We start from the raw sequence: 18,572 nt of genomic DNA on the forward strand, positions 1-18,572 counted from the left end.
CCCCCCACCCATCCCTGGTCTTTTCCTTCAAGCCAGGCAAAAGCCCAGCCAATCGAGAAACAAGCCCTAAGGCAAAACAAAGCCTCTCATTGGCCCGTGGTCAGCCGCCCAAGCCACGCCCCTTCTTTTTGCTCGGCCAAGGTTTGTGAATGGGGGGTCCAAAGAAGGGACTTGGATAATGGGCGGGCCTGCGGAGTTTAACACAAAACCCGCCCTTTCTGTTGATAACCCTCTTAAAAGGAGAGCGTTGTGGATTGGGAACAGTTTATGATAGGCTGTGGAGGTGGGAAAGTACGTTGAAGTTTCAGAGGAATAAGCGAAAGTTCCTCGGATTGTGCATGTAAGAGCGTGAATACGGAGGCGCGTAAGGAATCGGTGCGCTGAGCTGCTCTCTGTATCCCGAGTTAGAGAAGGAGCGGACTCGTACGGAGAAGGAGCGGACTCGTACGGAGAAGGAGCGGACTCGTACGGAGAAGGAGCGGACTCGTACAGAGAAGGAGCGGAGAAGTTCCGAAAGAGGAGAATTAGCTGGTTTGGCCTCACTCTCCAGCCCCCCCTGCTGTCTGCAGAGCCCCGCGAATCATCACCTGTTGCCGCCCGGGTCCCGGCATGTTCGCTACGGTCTCCCTGCTGTTCTGCCTACTCCTGCAGCCCTCCCCATCTGCCCAGCAGTACCACGGAGAAAAGGGCATCTCCGTGCCCGACCATGGATTCTGCCAGCCCATTTCCATACCTCTATGCACGGACATCGCATACAATCAGACCATCATGCCCAATCTGCTCGGACACACCAACCAGGAGGACGCGGGGCTGGAGGTGCACCAGTTCTATCCGCTGGTGAAAGTGCAGTGTTCCCCGGAGCTGCGCTTCTTCTTGTGCTCCATGTACGCCCCGGTGTGCACCGTGCTGGAGCAGGCCATTCCCCCCTGCCGGTCCCTGTGCGAGAGAGCCAGGCAGGGCTGCGAGGCGCTCATGAACAAGTTCGGCTTCCAGTGGCCGGAGCGGCTGCGCTGTGAGAATTTCCCGGTACACGGAGCGGGGGAGATCTGCGTGGGGCAGAACACTTCGGATAACAGTCCGTCCGGCCCCACCGCCCGGCCCACCCCTTACCTGCCGGACAGTATCACCTTCCACCCTCACCCCAACCGGGACTTCACCTGCCCGCGGCAGCTCAAGGTGCCCCCCTACCTGGGCTACCGCTTTCTGGGCGAGAAGGACTGCGGCGCCCCCTGCGAGCCGGGCAAGGCCAATGGGCTCATGTACTTTAAGGAGGAAGAAGTGCGCTTCGCCCGGCTGTGGGTGGGCATCTGGGCCATCCTGTGCGGCATCTCCACACTCTTCACCGTGCTCACCTACCTGGTGGATATGCGGCGTTTCAGCTACCCCGAGCGGCCCATCATCTTCCTGTCCGGCTGCTACTTCATGGTGGCCGTGGCTTACACCGCGGGGTTCCTGCTGGAGGAGCGGGGGGTGTGCGTGGAGCGCTTCTCGGAGGACAGTTACCGGACTGTGGCGCAGGGCACCAAGAAGGAGGGCTGCACCATCCTCTTCATGATCCTCTACTTCTTCGGCATGGCCAGCTCCATCTGGTGGGTTATACTGTCCCTTACCTGGTTCCTGGCGGCGGGCATGAAGTGGGGGCACGAAGCCATCGAGGCCAACTCGCAATACTTCCACTTGGCAGCCTGGGCAGTGCCCGCAGTGAAGACCATCACCATCCTGGCTATGGGGCAGGTGGATGGGGACATACTGAGCGGGGTGTGTTACGTGGGCATCAACAGCGTGGACTCCCTGAGGGGCTTCGTACTCGCCCCCCTCTTCGTGTACCTGTTCATCGGCACCTCCTTCCTGCTGGCCGGCTTCGTGTCCCTGTTCCGCATCAGGACCATTATGAAACACGATGGCACCAAAACGGAGAAGCTGGAGAAACTGATGGTGCGCATCGGGGTGTTCAGCGTCATGTACACTGTGCCGGCCACCATCGTGCTGGCTTGTTACTTCTACGAGCAGGCCTTCAGGGACACATGGGAAAAGACCTGGCTGGTACAGACCTGCAAAGGCTTTGCTGTGCCCTGTCCCAACTACAACTTTGCCCCCATGAGCCCGGACTTCACGGTCTTTATGATCAAATACTTAATGACCATGATTGTTGGCATCACCTCCAGCTTTTGGATTTGGTCTGGTAAAACCCTACAGTCCTGGCGCAGGTTTTATCACAGGCTCAGTAATGGCGGCAAGGGGGAAACTGCAGTATGAACATGGGGCAACACAGGGCCTCTACTGGAATTAAAGGGACTTTTGTTTTACTGGTACTAAAGTTCACTGGGGACATCCCATGAAAGCCCTCTTAATGCACATTATTTCTCCCCATCAAAGAATTCTTCATAATGAAGTGCTTGGGCTGACCCAGTCTGGACTATAGGGTTACTAGCTGGAAGTGGTTTGGGTCTAATGGGGTGGGTGTGGAAGCTGTGCAGATTTAGCATTGTTGAAACCAATTTTTTTTTATCCTGTAGCACTACAGCTGTTAAACTACAACTCCCAGTATCACCTAACGGCTGTTAAGGGTGCCAGGGGTTGTTACACAACAAATGGAGGGCTCAGGTTAGACATCTGATAGTTGGTGGTTGAGTGGGGGCCAGTTTAACACAGGGTATAGTAGGAAATCCAATATGGAAGCAGATATATGTTAATGTGTAACTTTGGCATCTGTTATTCATTCCCTCACTTGCATTATGTCACACAGCAGTAGTTAAAAGGCCACTAATCCTAAATGCCTATAAAATTCTGATCAAGCTCACAAATGTGTACATGTTAATGTCTTCACACAATGGCAGATAGCATGATATCTCAGAACAAAAGTGCATGGTTTCTTTGTCTCGGTGTGATGTATTCTGTTTTCCCTGCCTTTTTTAGGCTTTTCAGACAGGAAGTCTGATAAGGGCAACAAATGCTTCCCCCATTATCATATTTTGGTTTTAATGCATTTTCTCCCAGCTCAAGTTCCTATGCATGTATATGTACATTTGTGTTTGCTACAGCTCTTTCAAACATTGACTTGTGTTAGTGCTCTTGTTGGCCCTTACATTTTTTTGCTGCCAGTCTGGCTTGCGGTAACAGCCACACTGCCTGCTAAATAGATTGCTATTACCAGTGATGGGTATACCATATGGAATAGATATCAGCCAGTAACATTCCTGCATCTGTCATTTACTCAGCTGCTAGGCACAGAGATTTTTTATGTTTACCTAACAGATCAAGGCTTGTGCATGGTAAATACTTTGTGTCCCTTAAGCACCCAGCAGGCAGTTAATTAAAGTTCCTCTGAATAGGGCTTCACCTAACCAGCAGCTGGGCAAATAGTGCCTTTTGGTAGAGAGTGGCCCCCACTGTTATGTCAACAAGGCATCATACATAAAATATATTTTAATTCAGATTCTACCCAATGTTAGACAAACTTTCACCGTACTTTTTTTTTATTCAAGAGTATTTGCACTGCAGGGGGTATAATATTGCTCTCTCTCCTCCATTCCTCAATTGTTTTTTAAATTGGCATTATTGATCAGCTATCCTTTGTGGGATTAGGGTGTTTGCACTGGTTATCTGGGTCAGATCTACTATATTGAAGAATTTGAATGAATTTGTGCCTGTATAGCCAGTAGCTTGTAAGTGATATATCTCTTTCAAATCTGAACTGTATAGTTTCTTCTGTATAATGTCTAATTAACATTTCATATTAGACCAGTCCCTGCAAATGTATCCTATAATGCAAAGCCATGCAGTGTTGGAAACGCCTCTTGTAATGAAAGATAGCAGATCAGTTATATGTAAATTTCTTGTTTATTGCCCTACATTAAATGCATAATACGGAGTTAATCTGCTAAATAAACCCCTATGTCTTCCCCATGTTCATTCTGTTGTATTATATGGGGAGGCTGTTATGCATTGCCTTTTCTTTAGCGGATTAACTCTGAACATTCCCCATAGCAAAAAACACTTTCAGATCTGGGAATTAAGATTTGGCATACAAGGTTTTTTTTGTTTTGTTTTTTTTTTTTTAATCAGCCCTAATGTATTGTCTGCACAACCCATCTAGATTGTTTTACAGAAGGCTTTTTTTGTGATGGGGAAAGTGACCACAATAAACTTCCAGGGATCTTGGCAATTGCTGCATAATATGTATTTTTTAAAGTCAGATACTATGTATGGAATTAAGATTATTTTAATAATTTTTTTGTGCATGTCATCTTAAACAAATGAAGACTACATTGTTTATATTTTTTGTATATAACTGTACTATTTTGTACTAAGATATATATATATGTATTTATATGTTTCTACTTTTTGACTTAATGGCAAGACAAGCCTCACTTTATCTTGTGTACAGATCACTCAATAAAGCCTTCTTTTTTTAGGTAACATGTTTGTATTCTGTGTTCTATGTTAAAATGGTAGGGATATATGGATGTGAGTTTATTAGGCAAGTTCCTCTCCTTTTTTCATCATAATGTTTATGTAGCTTTTTCATGTTCAGTAAAACCAAGAGTGTTGTGTTTAAGGGGTTTTCTCCTCAGCCCCTTTATTGCTTGTTAAAGCCAAGGCAGCATTGATTTCTGATACATACAAGTATTTGAAAAATAGATTCTTCTACTAGGACCTTTTACAACATCTTCTGTACCTTCCTACATATCTTCACTTATGTTTCCATATTTCTCTGGTTATCTGCTACCAACCATTGTGCTTAATAGTACTTATTCACTTATATTTGTGCCTGTAACGTATCTACCCACTTCATGTACTATAGGTTGGCTTGACCTCCAAAGCTTTGTGATTGTCTATTTGATGAGAGTAGTTAAGTTGGCCAAGTATTACCACTGGTTGCTAGTTACAACAATTATGGGAGCACAGTCATCTCTTGTTTTTCACTCCAGCGTGTTGTAGGCTGCATGATTCCAATACAATATAATGGGAAGAAGCTGCTAGATGTGACAGCAAAAATGTTATGATGGCTTTTAGAATGAGGACAGCATAGATCAAGACACCTGATGTAACATTATCTTTAAACCGCATTAATAGAAATACAGTATACTCTAAGCCAGCGATCCCCAACCTTTATACCAGTGAGCCACATTTAAATGGAAAAAGTGTTGTGGAGCAACACAAGCATGAAAAAATTCCTGGGGGAAGCAATAAGAGCTTTAATTGGCTACTTAATAGCCCCTATGTGGACTGGCAGCTTACAGAAGGCTCTGTTTGGCATTAAATTGACCAGCACAACGATGCAAGCGGGGCTTAGCCCCTGCATGTTTATTCAAAGTACAGCTTTGAATAAACGCACAGGGGCTAATTTTCGATTTTCTGCTGGACTGTGGTGAGAGTGCCAACTCTCTAGGCTATGCACGGAGTCTAAGGATTGGGGGAGGTAAGGGTGTGCTGGTGGAACTTTTTGTCTGTTTGGCATTCTACTTTGTTTTTATGCAACCAAAACTTGCCTCCTTACCAGAAATTCAAAAATGAGCACCTGCTTTGAGGCCACGGGGAGCAATATCCAAAGGGTTGGTGAGCAAAATGTTTCCCCTGAGCCACTGGTTGCGGAACACTGCTCTAAGCTGAGCATTTGTGTAAGAATGGAGTGAAAACCAGTACAACCTAGCTCTCAATGCAGCATTGCTGCAAACACTTATTTTATCTTCTCAGTAAATACTAAAAACATGGGCACCATGTACTAAACCCTTAACCTCTGAAACGGACTGCCATCCTGCTTAATATCGTAAGGTTAAAGGACACTGATAGTTTATCCTTACATTGCAAAATGATAAGCAGTAGTGAAACATTGACTCCAAAATGCTGGTAACTGTCTTGCTTTGTGTGTATGAGAACTGAAGAATGGTTTCTATAGCTGTGTGTCTCTGTGTTTATCTATGCATTCCTTATCTGTGAGATAATAGGTTTCAGTGGGGCAAGGCATTTTCAAAAGATGTGTTTTAAGTTCTTGAGGCCACAAATATTCCAAAAAGATACTTTTTTTTTTTTTTTTTTCTACTTTAATGTGCAAGGGTTTCTGTAACTGTACTGACCACATATGGTGCAGGACAACCAGGGGTGATTTTTCCACCCATGCTGACCTCCTTTGCATTCCTGGAGGGGCTGCATCACTAGTGCAAATGGAGCAAGTCTTATGCAAAGCATTGGCCCAACAGCAAAGTGTGCCTGTAAATGATTTTCATATGTTGGCAGCTATGTATTTTAATCTATTATTCAGGTGTAAATTCTCAGGAAAAAAATGTACACAATGTGTTTTCAGTTTTTCTAACCTCACAAGGAAACTTCAGGGTGCTTTGCAAAACCGAAGCAACACATATGTGTTTCCACGAGCCCACATACTGGCATCAGCCTTTCCCTGTGCCTGCACCTGGAGTCATTGCATCACCCCTGGTGCAGGCACACACAGCAGATTATGGCTCCAAAAGCTAGCTTGTTTTGGGGCTGAATCCACTCTGTGTCCCTGCACCCGGGCCAATGCAATGACTTCAGGCACAGGGAGAGGTTGATGCCAGTATAGGGGCTGGATCTTAGCCTGCCCAGTGTTGCATTAGCCTTAGGGCATAGTCACATTGAGTATTTGCTCCACTGCTTTCCACCTGTGGCTTTAAATCAGGCGAAGAGAAGCGCATCTGCACTAATGAGTGCGCAGCGGAAGTGGGAATCGGCCTTAAGGCTGATGCCACACATGGCGTTTTTACGCTGCGTATTTTCTAATTCTCTCGGTGGCTGAAAAACGAACGATATCATCATCCATAGAAATAACTTGAAAAGACTTGAAGCAAACCACACAATGCGTAAATACGCTAGAAAACGTCTTAGCATGGATTTTTCAAGCGTTTGCCGAAATACGCCGTTATTTGCACAGCAAGCTATTCCTATGTATACACAAAGGCAGCTGCCAGACCTTGCGGAAATATGCAGCATTTTTTACTATTTTGCACTATTAGCACCATCGAAACGGGATTTGCTACGTCACCAGTACTAGGCTGAAAAACGCCATAGTCAGTGGCTGTGTGGCTTGTGCTGCGTTTTTAGGCTGAGAAAATACGCAGCGTAAAAACACCACGTGTGGCATCAGCCTTAAATGCCTGCTTTCAGGCCGATCTTTAGTCCATATAGCTGTGCACAGGTGGAAACTATAATTGTCAGAGCAGGTACAGGAAGAGGCTGATTAGAGTGGATTCACTGATTAAAAACCACAGGCAGAAAGCAGCGGAGCAAATGTTCCATGTCACCATTCACCTAAGACATTCCCTTTATGAATCCTTTTTATTACTTTTAATCAAAGTATCATATCACATGGACACAAAGCTCTGCAATAGGATATAATATTTTTTGTGTGGTGTGTCTAAGCTATCAGTCATTAGTCATTTTAACCTATACGTGGCTCTCTTTCTTGTCCTTCAGTAGGCTGTTTTGCATGGCACACTACTATGTTATTACTAATATACATGCACTGCTATCTAAGCCCGCACTGTGACTGGAAATAAGACTCCCTGTGGGCAGCACAGCTTGATGTAAGTTGGTCCGTGCATATTCTGCAGGGTCATGGATTTGTGGAGATCAATAGGGAAGGTGTTAACATTTTAGAAAAAAATAAGTATTTACATCTAGCGAGTGTGCTGAAGTAGGGTTTGTGGCCAAGGGTAAGCACAGTGGGTTGTTTTCCTAACCCAAATCATCGAAGAGCAGCCTAGTGGTAATGGAACACTGCAACATCTTTTTGCCCACTGCAACATTCCTCGGCTAAAACACTACAAAATGCCCAGTTTAGTGATGAGTGAATCTTTCAAAACGCAAATTGCAAAAATTTGAGAAATGGCAAAAAATTAACGAAATGTGTAAAATGAAACACATCAAAATAAAGATTGTTGTACGCACCAAAAAAGTGTTTGTGTGCATAAAAAAAAATGTCGGGAGCGCCAATTTTTTTGGATGCGTGACAAATTTTTCTGCACCCTGATGAAAAATTTTGCTCATTACAAGCCCTGTTTTCATCTGTTGCTCCAAATATGTTTCGCTTGAAAGCATTAGCATAGGTACTGGTTGGCAGATTCTCACATCAGCTTTCAAATGACCTGTGCGCCAAAATCCTTAAGGTGATAGACATTTTTACCATAGGAAGGAAACATAAGTGGGGCACACAGTATATTGTGTTTGGATATTAGTTTTTTAGGCACAGTGCTAAAATATACTTACAATTGCCTGTAGTGACCACATAGTGGATGAATATTTTCACACACACACATAGAGCATAGAGAATATATACAAAAACAACCAATAACTGATCCAAAAGGTAAAGAGAGCCAGGGCCGGAACTAGGGGTAGACAGAAGAGGCAACTGCCTAGGGCGCAATGATTGGGGGGCGCCAGGCAGCAGCGCGTTAAAATACACGGGGGGGGGGGTGCGATGTAGCGTGCAGGGGCGAGGTAGCCGACCGGGTTGCCTAGGGCGCCTGGTCGCGTCGGCCCGCCCCTGAAGAGAGCCCTATCCAAACAAGCTTAAAATCTAAAAGGTTGTTTAAAGCTGTAAAAATAAATACAAAATAAAGTGTTATAAAATTAATTGTGAATGGTTTGCACTTCTGTCCCATGGGTATCCAGTAAGCTTGATCCAGTGAGCTTGATAAAAGGTCTTGTGACCTGAAACGTTGCTGCTGCTATTGTTGTTTGCCCCAAAAAAAATGTTGCAATAAAGGCATTTTAATCTACAAAGACAAGAGGTGCTGTTCCTGTTCTTCTGTACCATGGGTATCCAGTAAGACAACTCTGTACAAGACTTTTAAAGGTAAAGTCATCAAAACATCAGACGTAATAGATTTATTTCTGTACATGCTTTGTACAGCCCTCTTTCGCCAATAATAATTATTTAGCATTTTCTGTGGTTACTAATTAATTTTTGAAAGCCATTATCCATTCACGCAATTTTCTAAAACATTAAATAAATGTTTGCCAGACTTTTTTTCTAGTTTATGTTCCCATTTGTGGTCCAGTATTACATCAAGGCCCCTTAAGCTCACATCATTGTGAAGATTACAATCCTGTTGGGCCAACTGCAACTGGTGCAGGATTAAATGGTTTAAGACATGAACAGTGGTGACACCATTGTGTCTAATATTCTACAGTGTGCCCGAGTTTGGCATAAGAACATGCGTGAAACAATTTTTGCAATGTTATTTAAATGTATTTCTTTTATTTTTCTAAATTAAAGAAATAACACTAGAGCTGCCTTCTGATTTATCATCAAAAGGTTGGTAATAGTTGCATTTTTAGTTGCATTTTTTTCACTTGTTTGCTTTCTACTGTAAATGTTACAAATGTCCACCCTGCTACTAAGATTCCAATGAGAGCTGAAAACATATCTTATATAAATTTTGCACCCCCACCTGAAGAACATGATTTAATTGTTGCTTTTGTACAGGGGTCATGTACTCAAACACATAAATGAAGGTTGTAAATGACCACTAGAGCATCTCCCCGAAATGCCTTCCCAGAAGTCACACAAAGTTTCCCCCTGCAGGAGGCTTCAGGCTGAGTGTAGCTATACGGAGCAGAGATTGGCCTGAAAAGCTGATTTTTTTCCAGCATGCTTGCATCCTGTGTACTGTCCTGCTCCATTCATACCTCAGAGGAAGACACTATAATGAGAAGTGGGAAATGCTGTAAGTTATATGTAATGGATTCTTCCTAGAACATTAGCTTAACTTCCTATCTAGATATTTGCACATATATGCTTTTGTATTAATAGCCTTTTCAACTATAAATTGTATTTATTGCTTTATTTTTCCTTCTTTACTATACCAACCTAATCACTGTCCAGTACACTGGTACCAGACATATGAGCTTAGGAGGATGGTTCTTTAAAACGTAGAGCTAAACAGCCAGGCACTGCAATGTGGTCATCAATCCATTTAGTGACTAGCAGTAAATCAAAAGAGGGTCAGCAAGTCGCCCCAGTACTACAAACAAGATCCTGAATGGACAATATGATTTGCCAGTAACACACTGTGCTAGTAAGTAAATGTTTCATTTACCTTTAAGGAAAAGTAACTAAAATTCTTTGGACATTTTTTTCACTTTTTCTTACCAGGGGGAAAAGGTTATTTTTTTAACATTTTCCAGACTTCTGTGTCTTTTTTACTTGGTCAGCTAATAGGATTTTTTCACATTTGCAACAGTTTTGCAAGTTTGCAAAGTTAGTAAATATTTACTATTTACAAATTTAGTGACAAAATGCTAAAAAAAATCTATGTAAAAAATCTAACCTGCAGATCTGTTTTATAATCTGTTTAATATAATAGTTTTGGTTTAAAATTGTCCAGTGCTCTCTGTATTGTACATTGTGTTCGGTAGTTTAATCCATACATTTATATAAAGCCAGTATTAAATACTGTGAATATGCAAAATCATCAACCTTTCTGAACCAAAGAAGAAGTTAAATTACATCAAACTTTTCATAAAGAGCTCTGTAATGGACATTGGTGTGTACATTAGCTATTTGAATAACTCAGACTAACAGACTGTTTGCTCTTTCACAAAGACGGCATTCCACAGCAGCAGCAAACTAAACAAATGCCTATATATTAAATGTGATTGAAAGCATGAGAGTGTATCCAGAACCCTCCAACAGGGAAAGACTGGCTACCTCTTGTATTTACTTCCCTGCTTCCTCCACCCACCCTCCCAGTGCACCCTCTCTGATTTATAGTCACAGGTGCTAACTGGCAACCTGAGAAATTATACACTTATTCCTGCAGTTCTTTCCTCTGTTTGGCCAATGTTTGGCCAATACATCAATCAGTGTTGAGAAGATAACAAATACTAAAATACCTTGTTGTCCAAAAATAGAGAATGCAGCCTCAAATAATACAAATGTCTAAATAAAGAGAGAGAAAGAGGGACATGAGAGCTTCTTTCCTGGGGAACTTTTGTTCCGGTTTGCATAGAAGATACTAGAATGGCACCAGTGTTCATTCTATATAGATTGAAAACATTGCTAGTCTTAGAAGTTTTCATATTGCTTTTAGATTTTGTATGGATTTTAAGGCGCATTTCAAGGTGTATTACTTGTGTATTTATCCCTTAAAAACTGACTTTACTTAGTGGGGCTCTATATATATATATAGTGTAACATTTCACTCATACCTTTATTGTAGATAATAGAATCATTTTTCAGGGCCCAGCAATGACTAACTCTTTAGCCACATGAGTGCACTGCTTGAAAGTGAAAACAGGACTCATGGAGTAAGGCACATGGGGGGGACAGCCAGTTGCTGTTTTACAAACACAGTGAGCACCAGACAAACTCAGAGTTTGCTGTGTTTCATACACAGTTCATAAACTAATGCTTAATATCAGTGGCAAAAAAATAAATGTTTTAATATATTGTAAAATAACATTGACTAAAGAGGCAGTAGAAATGATCTACTGCAGTGCTGTCCAACTTCTGTGGTACTGAGGGCCGGAATTTTTCCGACCTACGTGGTGGAGGGCCGATAATGGAAGCCAGTTTTGACTACTCCCCTTTTTGAAACCGCACCCACTTGAAACCACACCCATGTTATCACATGACCATACCCATATTAATGGTTGTAGTACAGCAAAAACTTGCCATACTCTGCCTGCCCTACCCTGCCTGTGTGTGCCATACTCTGCCTTCCCTACCCTACCTGTGTGTGCCATACTCTGCCTTCCCTACCCTGCCTGTGTGCCATACTTGGCTGGTTTCTGCTATACTTGGCCTGTGTGTGCCATACTCTGCCTGTGTGTGCCATACTCTGCCTTCCCTACCCTGCCTGCATGTGCCATACTTTCACTGTGTTTGCCATTCTTGGCTGGTTTGTGCCATACTCTGCCTTGCCTACCCTGCCTGTGTGTACCATACTCTGCCTTCCCTACCCTGCCTGTGTGTGCCATATTCTGCTTGCCCTATGATGCCTGTGTGTATGGCACACACAGGCAGCCTACAGTGACACAATGCTGGCACTGCTCCTACAGTCTGCACAATAACTATATATTAAAAAACTTTTTAATTGCAGTACCACCTCAGTATATGTTCTTTTTGTAGTGTGCAGGGATTATTTGTGGGTTTCTACTGCTCCTGAGGTGTGAACAGGGGAACAATATGGTTGATTACAGACTGAGCCTGAGGTGTGAACATTGCAGGGGGTGAACAATGTAGAGATTAAAAGGTGTGAACAACACAGTGGATTACATATTTAAACAATACAGCCTGATTACAGCCTGAATCTGAGGTGAGAACCATGCAGGGGGGGCAGTAAATCACAGTACTGATACCATTTAAAGCTTACACAAGAGTAAGCCATCAAAGCAGCCAGACAGGTGGGGGGCCACACAGAGGGGGGTCGCGGGCCGCATGCGGCCCGCGGGCCGCCAGTTGGACAGCACTGATCTACTGCAAATGCTAATTAACAATATGCATAGGCTTAGGGTGGCTATACACATGCAAATTTAAGCTGTTGATTCTGACTGATTTGGCAGTTTATATGCCCCTGTATGGGACCCACCAATGTGCCTATACAACTGATATCTGATTTTCCATTTGGATTGAGGACCTCATCGGCTCTTTGATGCAGTCCTCATCTCAATGTCTTGTATCCCTGTTGTTGTGATCTGATTGTTTGCCCCTTCTGGGCTGATCAGATTAGCCCGATACAGCCCATCTAAGTGGGAGTAGATTGCATGGGAAGTGGCAAGTAGGCGAGGTCATTTCCTGCTGGAGTGTCCCACAGGAATCTGTGCCTATGTGTTCAACTTCAGTGTCTGCCTGGCTATACTCCACCTATGCCTATGTTTTATTTTGCATTCTTTTTTTTACACTGGGTACCTTTGACCTCTGTCAAACAAGTTAAAATGTATCTAAATATAAACGGTTGATGGTAAGCTAGCAACTTCTAATATGCAGCTCATGCAAATAACTTATTCTGCAGTACCCTGTTGTTCCCATAGTACAGAACATTCTTCACATTCTGGTCAAACTCTGAAAACTCATACTACATTCTAAGTAAAAGTAATATAGAAAGTTATTCTAATCCAAGGCTTGACCTTTCCCCAACCTCTGAATCTCCTGATTCTAACCAGAGGAAAGATCCCTCTGATCTACAATTTAATCATGGGAACTAGAATATAATATTGATCCGTAAGAATGTATTTCATTCACGAGAGACTGCACTAATTTTCCCATCCACACCAAATAATAAATAAAGGATTGTTGAATGTGTGTTCACATACAGTGCATATTGTTCTCTCATTCCCCCTGTGTGCTGGTTAGGCTACTTACTTATATAACTAAGACTACCTAACCTGCGGGAGTCACAAATTGCCAAATTAGTAGTGGTCACAGGTACAGTATTACATATTGTAGTGTCAGCCCTCCAGCGTCCCCTCCATACTCATCAGTTCAAACAATAAATATTCCCCATCAGACAACAGACCTTAGGTAAAGAGGTAATGCCAATAGATCATACGCACCTCTCTACAGATTATCACTAAGTTAACATTGGAACAACAAATAGCATGTGGAAGTGCTGCATTTAGGATGCAAGGCAGACTTCAAAAATATTTGGTGCAATTGTGCCTGATTTGCAATAAAGCATTTGCACTGTTGTGTCCATTTTGGTGCATTGCAATTGCATCAATAGAATCTGCCGTTTTCATCTGCAAATGAAAGTCATTGGATCATGTCTTAGATAACAAAATGTGAGACACTCAGCACTGTATATGGTCAATCCACCATGAAGTCTTTCTTGTTGACAGATGAAAATTGTTTAGAGCTTCCACTTGATAACGTCCCCTCTGAAAACATTTTATTCTTTTTGCTCTTGAGAAAGAGTGACGAGAATCACATCAAATGCATCGAGCTGAGCCACACATTGATGAGTCTGCTGAATGAACTGTATTCTGACATGACTTTCTAAACTATACATTTGTGAGTAGCCTCACACTTTGGACTTTTAATTTTAATAAAAGATTTTACATTATTTGCATTCCCTCTCTTTCCATAAATCTGAAAAGGAGTTCACTTGCCCTAACGGACCTTGGCTATTTTGGCACTTTTACATTTGGGTCTGGTAAGCGAGCAAACTTACCAAACCACATTGGGGTGGTTGCCACTTGCACATTGCACTTTATTGTCTGTTTTGCACAGTACACTAAGGGTACATTATGATTTTAAACTTTATACACTATTGGCTGTATTATTTTTTGCTTTATATTTTTTATGCGCTTCCACCACATTTTACATTGGATCATGTCTCTCTGACTTCTGCAGCCTGCAATGAAAGATGTCACTTGCATGGAAATTAGGAGCACCAGAAATAACGCAAGGCAGAATATTTGGTGCAATTGTGCCTTATTTGCAATAAAGCATTTGCACTGTTGTGTCCATTTTGGTGCATCACAATTGCATCATTAGAATCACCCGTTTTCATCTGCAAATGGAAATCATTGGATCATGTCTCTTCTGCAGCCTGCCCTGCAGCAACAAATGTAGTGCATTTTATTATATATGAAGTAAGTGTGCAGAGACTAAAAGACGATATATAGACTTGTAGTGCAAAAATGCAGTTTACATATCCAGTTCAATGACAGTCGATCAGATGATAAAAGTCTGTTAAAATTAATGAATTATTGTTGAACAGGGCAATCATTTTCAGCTTTCATAAATGCCAATGAATTTGAACTGTTACAGATAGTACTTATGTTGGCACTTCCTTCCTACATAACACATTATAAGGAAAATAGGTTACTGTTCTCTGAACCTGCAAAGTCTTTGAAGAAAACAAAAAGAGCCAGAATTCAGATCTGGTCATTTAAATACAGCCTTCTTTTGTCAAGGCAGGAGGAGAAGTGATGAATACAATTACCAAATCATTTGTACCAGCAAAAGAGGAGTTAAGCAAAGTCTTTGGTCTCTGCAGTCCTCACATGGTTTGTATTCTTCTGCTACTGGAGAGGTCTGTTCCAGGCATCTGCTTCCTTGGAAACAGCTTACACTGGATCAATCAAAGGCTTTTCTTCTAAAGAAAGGCTCCTACTGTGCAGCCCTCCACCTCTGCTAATCATGCCATCTTAACCATGACAAGAAGGGGCATCTGACAGTAACCCTTTAGCTGCTGGAGCTGTAAAGAGCACATCATGCATAGACTACTAGCCAACGTATCAACTAAATCAGGGGTTAAGTGATTTTGTTGACAGATTTTTTTCAATGAAATGACCAGGGGGTCCAACAGTTTAAATAAGACTTGTAAAATCAATTTAAAATGCAGGGTCTACAGGTAAAGTGGAGAAAGGAATGTCAATCTAACCCCCCCTTACTGTAGTGTCATACAGTAGTTGGTAACTATAACAAATGAAGTAATGATACCTTAATTAACCAACTTACCATATGTACTTCTGTTGAACTAGAACTTTGGGGCAAAGAGGATTATGTGCAGGACTAGAGGACACTAGCATATGAAGAAAGTATCTGAGTGGACAGCTGTAATCCCATACCACTTATTCCAAAAGCTAAAAAAAATTATGGAGTCTCCATTAAAATGTACATGGAGTTTCCTTATTTAAACAGCACTATCAGTAACATACATGTTTTAATTTGATTAAATAGCCATCAGAGCAAATTCTTCAAGTAGATACTCTCTCTGATATCTGTATTACTATGATATCTATATAACTAATGTTTAACAGGAAGGTCTATCATCACAGACCCACAGACAAATTAAATTATAAAAAAAGAACAAAACTATATAAAGATTTACTAGATAATTTGAAATTGGGTGCAGAATGCAGCAGTACAGTGTCCCTTTGCACTTCATTTCTTTTGCTTTTGAATCTAGATCCATTGGTGGCGCTGCCCATTTTTGTTATTGCTTGTTTTTGTATGTTTCTATATGTTCAATGTATACACACAATTATCATACAGACCTGCAGTATATACTGGCACTATATAAATATGTCCCTGCAAATCCTACGTATTCATGCTACATAGGTGACATTGGTGCCCTTATCCTACGCCTCTGACTAATCCCATCAGCTTGGAGCAAGTTGCAGCTGGTCGTAGTTCTAGGGTTCCTTAGCATATATACATATTTATGTGCTATTCATCAGGTTGAACAGGAGCATTGGCAAAACCACAAGTATCTGCAAGTTGCCAGGAGCATGCATGGGTGCAAGTATAAATGAAAAGCATAATTCATGCTCAATTTTGCATGCAAACTAGTTCTTTGCACTTGTGCATTCAAGAGCATTCAAAAATTTAAAAAAATTTATGTTTCCTGCACTTTACATTTTTTGTTGTCTCCTGGAAAATGTAGACTAAGGGTTTGACTGTAATGTAATGTCATTTAAGACCGCCCTCAGCTTTTCCCATTGTGAAGTGATGGAGACTTAAAGATCCCTTTTCTTTACAGAGAATCTGTGCATCACCCACTATTTTTACATAAATACAATGAGCTTATGTTAAAAAGGGGGAGTATTTATTTCCCTATAACAGTGAGGAAGTTAGTTTAACTTTATCTCACATTTAATTTAAAGTACAATTAAAACATTTTGTTTAGACTTTTTTAATTCATATTCCATCTGGTTACTAAGGTAAGTGGGACCCTTACAACCATATATCTGCTAAATTTCTTAACTGCAGAGCTGCATAAAAGAACATAAGTCCTGAATATAAATGGTGGTGGTGCATATGATAAACAATGAACACCCAGGGTGTAGATGAAAAGGATCATTAATTTGTTTTCTGTTTCTATTTGTAGAATCCCAGTCAGTAACCAGGGAAACAATAATACACTTATATTCCCCGAAACCCAAATATTTCTAAATTTAAGCTGGTTTGGCCCCCTCGGGGACCCAAGGGATAGGGGGCCCTGGACCACAGAGTCAAAATCAAAATCTTTGTAATCAGAGGAGTGTATAGGTGCTGCAAATTTTTGAAAGGATCAGGGCCATGGGTAAAATTTTGCCTGCTATTATTTTAAAAATGCAAAAAAAAAAAGGAAATTCATGGTACATTGTAGGATAAAGAACTGTCTCTGTGCAGTTGCAAAGGTCACTTCAATCTCTTCAGCACCCCAAAATAACATGGAATTATAGCCCTTGGTAATCGCATTTCATATATCCCACGCATTTCCATCATAAGCAAGGGTAAAACATCCTTCCTTGGCTTGAGTTTGAAAAGAATTCCTCTAGTGTTGATAGTTCTGGGAAGTGTTTTGTTATTTTGAGCAAGAGTTCTGACTAGAAATCATATGCTATGCTTCCTGATGAAAGAACATAATGGGCTCATTTACTAAGATAAAGTCTTTTTTTTTTCGTTACAGTAACTTCAAACAAGTGTTCATTTTACTCTGGGTAATCAACCAAAGCACACAGGTTGCGCAGAACTCCAACCCAACACAACAGTATGTTGCTTTGCCACATGCTTTTGTTTCTTTGCCACAGGAATATCTTTCCAAGTACAGGGGTCGTCATGTCCAGGGTCCACAAGTCTCCTTTTAAGTTATTTTTGGTATATTAATGGCCTCTCTGTATGTAAGATATGTGTACATGTAAAATGATGGGTAGCACTAATGTAGTATCTGTTTATCTACCATTAAGGCCCCAATATAATATAGTTTACAGGGGTGGTTTAAGCTAACTTGTATGTTACAGAATGACCTATTCTAAGCAACTTTTCAATTTGTCTTCATTATTTATTTCTTATTATTATTTATTTCTTCTTCCAAACTTTGCAGTTTTTAAATGGAGGTTACTGACACCAGCAGCCAAAAAGCTATTGCTCTGTGAGGCTACAGGTTTATTGTTATTGTTTGTTTTCTATTCAGGCCCTCTCTTATTCATATTACAGTCTCTCATTCAAACCACTCCCTAGTTGTTACGGTAACTTAGACCCTAGCAACCAAAGAACTGCTGAAACTCCAAACTGGAGAGCTTCTGGGCTAAAAATTAAATAACCAAAAAACTACAAATAAAACAAAATGAAAACCAATTGCAAACTGTCTCAGAATATTACTCTCTACATCATACAAGAAGTTAACTCAATGGTGAACATTCACTTTAAAGCATAAATATAATTCTAAACGTTGCAGGTATTTCTAAATTTATATCACATAAAGCTCCAATGAATTTATAAGTAGAGTTTACATCCCTGTTATGATTTTAATGAGAAAAATCTATTTTACTGTGTTTTGAAGAAAGAAGTGCATTTGTAAATAATAGAACTGTGTCTGTCCTTGATTGATGTAGAGATAGCTTTGTGACTATTGGTTACCTAGTAAATTTAGTTTACTGGCAGAATGCTCTCAGTAGCTTTTTCCAAGTCTAATGCCCCACAATCAACTTTGGGTTACATCCAAGACACCTTCCAGTCAAGTCGGGTACTTACAGGTCTACAGAGGAGATGTACTTTCATTTGTAGTACAAATTATTTCTCCTCAAACATTTTTTGGACACTAGACTTTAATTCAGCAAATTAAATGTTTGTAAAACTGTTGAGTAGAACATGACAG

At 41.3% G+C, this 18,572-nt stretch overlaps 1 protein-coding gene across 1 annotated transcript; it reads left to right on the forward strand.

Annotated features, from left to right (window-relative positions):
- Positions 1–284: 284 nt before the first annotated feature.
- On the forward strand, positions 285–4,417 carry fzd7 (frizzled class receptor 7). Its single transcript, NM_001016741.2, is given in 1 exon segment — positions 285–4,417. A coding segment is annotated over 1 exon segment (1,647 nt). The 5' UTR covers positions 285–609; the 3' UTR covers positions 2,257–4,417.
- Positions 4,418–18,572: the final 14,155 nt, after the last annotated feature.

Source organism: Xenopus tropicalis, chromosome 9 (assembly GCF_000004195.4).
Source record: "Xenopus tropicalis strain Nigerian chromosome 9, UCB_Xtro_10.0, whole genome shotgun sequence".
In the NCBI taxonomy this organism is placed as follows: domain Eukaryota; kingdom Metazoa; phylum Chordata; class Amphibia; order Anura; family Pipidae; genus Xenopus; species Xenopus tropicalis.